The sequence below is a fragment of the Aptenodytes forsteri genome, unplaced genomic scaffold (assembly GCF_000699145.1).
Source record: "Aptenodytes forsteri isolate BGI_AS27 unplaced genomic scaffold, ASM69914v1 Scaffold411, whole genome shotgun sequence".
Classification (NCBI taxonomy): Eukaryota; Metazoa; Chordata; class Aves; order Sphenisciformes; family Spheniscidae; genus Aptenodytes; species Aptenodytes forsteri.
The window spans coordinates 382,140-387,681 of NW_008794119.1; the positions used below are offsets into that span (position 1 = coordinate 382,140).

Consider the following 5,542-nt stretch of genomic DNA (forward strand, 5'->3'; position numbering starts at 1 on the left):
GGGACATCAGTGGGACTTCAGCGTTGTGCCTGAAATGCTTTGCAAAATCAAGGCCTGACTTTTGTAAACGTAGATCTTCAGTCATTTACGTGCATCAATTTTATTTAAATTTTTAAAATTGCATAGTGTTTGAATGAAATTAAAAGTTTTAAGAACTTGTTCTTACCCTTGTTGTCTAGCTGGGCCATCACTGAAACAGCTGCTCCCAACACGTGAAAGCCGGCTCTGAGACGTCTAGAAGGGCTGCTTGACTGAGGACAACAGGATCAGGTATTATTTTAGCTAAGAAGTGCTGCGCTTTGGGGAATATTGATTGAATTGCATTTTACTGAATGAATGAATGAATGAAAGGACTGTGAGTTTTATTGCAGGCAGAGCTGACTGACTGTCTTTTCTGAAAGTTGGGAGAAGACCTTGCAGTCATTATTTTCAGCTTTGTGCAAAAGGAGCTTTTTGCTGTTGCTTTCAAAGGCTTCTTTTGCCCCCCAATGGCCAAAATCCAGTTTACAAGATGCTTTTGATGTTTGAAAACATAGAAGCTATGGGATAAGCACGGAAATTCCTGAGTAGCGTTAGGGGTGGGAGGACAGAAGTCAGTTCCTGATCCTTTAAAATCGTGGACCGAGCTTCATCCTTCAAAAACTCGTACTATGCTCTGCGGCTCCATTCAGCGCTGCATCTGAAAATGGTATTCTTCTTTCTGTAATCCAAGGAGCACTGATCACTTAAAAGACCGTCGATAAAATGATGGCAGGTAAATAGAAAATATACACACAGTTCCATGTGCCAAATTATACAAATAATGTGTTTATTAAAAAAAAAAAAATCATTTAGCCTAATTTTTAGTTGGTTGTAAATGGAAACCACTGTGGCAGTGCTGCTCAGCGTTGCCTGTTGGGTTTTGTCAGAAGAGTCGGGTGATCTTTGGGCTACGAGTGATTCAAAGAAATTGCTCTGTGTAATACTGTCCCCCAAAAAAATTACATCTTTGAAGAGTTTAACTTCTGTTTCTGTACCTGTGTGTGACATCAAATCTATAAGCAGCGAGTGGAGAAGCAGCTCACCCAGCTGCACAGCGGCATCCTGGCTTTTCCTGGCACGGGCAGCACTTGCATTTCTGATAATCTTTGTGTTTAGAAAGCATTCGCTTCAGCACAGCATAGTGGCTGGCTTTAGAGATGCTCTTGTTTGGTTGCAGGACCCTCCCTGCCGGGGAAGTCACCAATGGACTGTGGACACTTAGCTGAGAGCAGCGAGGAGATCTCCGGCCTGGGCGCAGAGCCCGATTCCCTGCTGCCTTCTGCTGCCGGCAGCAATTCCTGCCCGTCCTCGGCGGCTGGGCAGCGGGCTGGGCCACCTCCTGGCAGACCTGCCGCCACTAATGCCGCTCGAGAGCGCAGTCGGGTTCAAACCCTGCGCCATGCCTTCCTCGAGCTGCAGAAGACTCTTCCCTCTGTGCCGCCCGACACCAAGCTCTCCAAGCTGGATGTACTCCTCCTGGCCACCACCTATATCGCACACCTCACTCGCAGCCTTCAGGATGAGGAAGAGTCACCGGGAGAGGGCTTGGGTACCCTTCGAGGGGATGGATACCTCCACCCTGTCAAGGTAGGAGAGCTGAGGAGCAGCTACCGCCTTCTCTCGGTGAAGAAGTAAATAGGTGTTAAAGATACTTAGATGAATCTAGAGATTTCAAGCTTATTTACCTTGCCAGAGTTAATAGATGAAAAGACTGCCTAGACTAACCATTGCATCTAGGTGCTAGGGGCCTGATGGAAACGTCCCGGAGCTTCGTCCCTCTAGCTTCAGGGACTGTGCACAAAAATATCAAATACGGTGTAGGTCCAAACCTAGTGGGACTTGGTCCCGTGGAAGTGAAGGCGGAGGGCAGCACCAGAGGAGTACCAGCACCTCCTTGGTCCCCGCCTGGAAACCTTGGCGATCCCCACCAAACCCATCAGAACCGGCTGTAGGGGATGTGTGTGGTTGAGGTGACGCGCTGTCCCACAGCGACGACCCCAGCCATGGCTGGGCCTGCTTTGGTTCTCCTGCTGAGGCAGCCAAGGTATGGGAGGTGGCATTAATTACTGGCCACGTGTTAATTCCTTCTATGAAAGTGCTTTTCTGATGCACTTATTTCATCTAGTTGGTATACGCTGTTGTTGCTTTTCCCTTCGTCAAAAAAATTCACGGCGATGCAGAGGGGATGAGAAAGGGGAACTGCTCTTGGAGGGGACCTGGGGCTGGAAACTGGTTTCACATGTATTGCTCAGTCACTGACGGGACTCTTAAATACCGCGGGGTATTTTCTTTGGCTCTGGTCTCAGGGAGCGAGTTAGAGCACTGGTGTGTTTCTTCTTAAAGTCTGGTGAATTCAGAATGATTTAATTAAGATTAATTTGTGAAGTAATCTCTAATTCCTATAAAGTGACTAATTCACAGAGTGTTTCTTATTCACAGTGTTGGTCGCTGTAAAAAGCGTGATGTGAACGTAGGCTTCTGAGGCTGTTTAAATGATTAGCAGGCTCATTAAGAAAGCAAAACCTTTACATCAATTAAAGATGGCTATAATTTTAAGGAAAAAAAATAGTGATGTATTTCAACATAAGTTTGAAGTAGCTTCTGTTAGTTCCCTTGGTCAGAGTGAAAGGACACAGGTCTTTTACAGTACTTTTTATCAGCTGCCAACTATTACTGGCAGAAAAATACTTTTAAATAGTTATTACAGCAGTTAAATGATCCAGATGCACATTTCCCAGGCTACTGGAATACAGCAGTACTGGGTTCATCTAGCAGTTATTTTTGATAATCTTATTTATGTGCCATTTACCCGTATTTAGTTTTGTAACGATTCTGAGTCTAACCAATCTTTCTAATATTCCTGGTAGTAAATTAATTTTTTAGTTGGCACTAGAACATTTGTCACAGACAAATCATAGTACATGCTTCAAAAAAACCCCTGAAGTGCAGGATATGAGACGACTAGTACAGATGAGGACTGTAACTACACTCGTATATCAAGCACAGTAAATACAAATAGTGAGGAAAGTAAAATATCCAAGTATGGTTGTGTTTACACCGAACAAAAAATACGGTTGATGACTTTAAATGCAGATGTCTTATTGGCAATGAATTTGTAACGTTACTCTTGAAATAAAAATACTGAATGAGGTCGCACAGTCTTTCCAACTGAGAATATGCTGCTCCTCTGTGTCTTTAAATAGAAGAGCTGAGGTTTAACTGCAGTATTAAGCCCCTCTGGTTTTCAAGCTCCCTTTCATTACACACCAGAAAGGTTGCCAGCCTGTTCCCCAAAGCGCCTTAAAAAAACTGTATTCTTTTGGAACAACACGCTGGCTGTGTTTCAGGTATTTTTGCATCAGATGCATATGACAAGTTGTCTTTTCCAATACCCACCTCTCTAATAATGAACTCGGCACATCAGACTGGAGCCGAATGCTTCCCTCCAAGAGAAGGGCACGCAGCTGCAGTCACCCTCACTGCAGGGCCGTTTGCAGTAACTAACTTGCTCGGGTTAAGAAACTTGAGCTATAAGAACAGATACGTAACACCAATGCAACCGATTATTCCAATAATCGGTGAATGGAAAGATGAATTGTCTCATCTGAAACCGTTGGAGCTGACAAAGAACAAGAAGCTGTCAGTGCCGAAGACTGCCAAGGAGCAATTACATTAAATTCCCTCTAACGCAGTCTCTAGCAGCCCCTGTGCTGTGGTCGGTGTTGCGGGGGCCGGCCGGCACGAACGGGTACACACACGGGGCTGCAGTCTCTGCAGGCGTTGGTATGTCCCCATAGCATCCCTGGCACTGTAAAGAGGAATGCTTTGTTTTATTCTACCAACAGAGCATCTGCTATACAAATTGTGGCACGATGACTGACCGGCATGACTTACTCCTGTGCGTTGGGTCCCGGGGGGTTTAGGAGCTGTGCCTCACGATTAATTACCAAAGAAAATACTCAGGCTGAGGTTCCCTTACCCAGCTTCTAATGACATTTTCCAACAGATAACAAAATGGGGACTTTCTGGCGATAACAGTTTCCTGTTTTCTCACATTGTGGTTCCATCGTTTAAAGCTTTGAGAACCGCATTCAGGCTGCACAGTTCCCGTGTGTCTCAGCGCTGTGCTTGTCTCTTCTCTTGCAGAAGTGGCCAATGCGTTCCAGGTTATACATTGGAGCTACAGGGCAGTTTTTGACTCACTCGGCACAAGGAGACGGCGCAAACCAAGGAGAAACATCAACAACTTCACAAATCTAATCTCCCTTCTCGCTTCTAAAAAAATGTTATTTATTACACCTTATATATATATATTTAAGTTAAAAAAATGGTATCTACAGACAAACTATAATTCCTGAAGTGCTGTTTGTAGAGGAGAAGGAATTGATTCTTAAATGTAATTAATACCTCATTAAGTTAATGTGACGCATCATTGGTTTCTATCATGGAGGACATTGCTGGGATCTGAATTGGGGGAAATGAAGGCGACTGCAGTCAGCACCAACAGGAGAGGCAGCCACAAAGGCAGAGCTGCTAGCAGAGTAGATAACCTCACCCCCTCCGGGACGAGCGGTGAATGGGTACACTGTGGAAAAGGGGGGGAAATGAGCGATGCAGTATTGGCGAAGTACAGAGCAGTACAGGCTTGGGTGAGAAGCAAAGGGCGAGTCTGAAAATAGCAATCGAAATCCCGCGTGCGCTTTCTTCACCGCACGAAGCTGATGGCCGAAATCCCTCTGACCGCAGCCGTCAGGTCAGGGCTTCATCCTTCAGATAACCTTAAATGTATGTAGTTATTCCTGAAAATGTGGATGCATGTTCACCTTGAGTAAAAATGTGCCGAAATCTATCCTGCGTACACACAGCGCTAGGTACAGCGGGCACAAACTGCTCTGTACACTAAGTGTTGCTTGTATTGATCCGCGCGAGTGCGTTGCATGTTACAGGGTTTAAAATGCGTTTGTTACCCCAGTACAACTACTTGTCTGCTCAAGATACCAAGGTTCGTTTATCTTGTCTTTTAGCGGGTTCATGCATTCACACAAATGAGCCTTAAGAGTTGGCTTGTTCATAGCACGTTTTTCACTTAAAACAGCTTCTGTATTTGGGCAAGAAAAACTACTGCGCAAATACCATCTAATGTATCTGTTCTGTAAAACGCTGTACTTCTCATAGTTTGTTATTGCTGAGGTAAACATTGCATTAAATATTATTCAATGGACATTAGGTATTTATTGAGTTGCAAAATCTGTATCAGTTTCTCATTGTACGGGACTGATAGCTTCTACTAGCAATACTCTGCAATTATAGTAACTTCTTTCTGAAGACTTCTTCACAGTTTACTTTTTAAAATGACATCTGGCAGAAAAGGAAAACAAATACTAGAAAGAACAACCTTCATATATATATATATAAAATAATTTTCTTGCTTTCATTCTTGAGTCAAACTTGTGACATCTTTCAGAGGCGCTGAGCATGTCATTGCAAACCGAGTGTCCAGTATCACAGAAAACCAGGCCTC

At 44.3% G+C, this 5,542-nt stretch overlaps 1 protein-coding gene across 1 annotated transcript; it reads left to right on the plus strand.

Annotated features, from left to right (window-relative positions):
• The first annotated feature begins 1,209 nt into the window (after nucleotides 1-1,209).
• Nucleotides 1,210-4,281, plus strand: TCF24 (transcription factor 24). The gene is made up of 2 exons (XM_009276776.2): nucleotides 1,210-1,608; nucleotides 4,168-4,281. The coding sequence occupies exons 1-2, from the start codon at nucleotides 1,225-1,227 to the stop codon at nucleotides 4,279-4,281; spliced, it is 498 nt and encodes a 165-aa protein (XP_009275051.1). The 5' UTR covers nucleotides 1,210-1,224.
• Nucleotides 4,282-5,542: the final 1,261 nt, after the last annotated feature.

Bases quoted from the DNA above. Each gene is read 5' to 3' on its own strand.
- TCF24 (XM_009276776.2), top strand. From the start codon at position 1,225: ATGGACTGTGGACACTTAGCTGAGAGCAGCGAGGAGATCTCCGGCCTG. The intron at 1,609-4,167 runs GTAGGAGAGCTG...CTTCTCTTGCAG, and splicing joins GATACCTCCACCCTGTCAAG to AAGTGGCCAATGCGTTCCAG.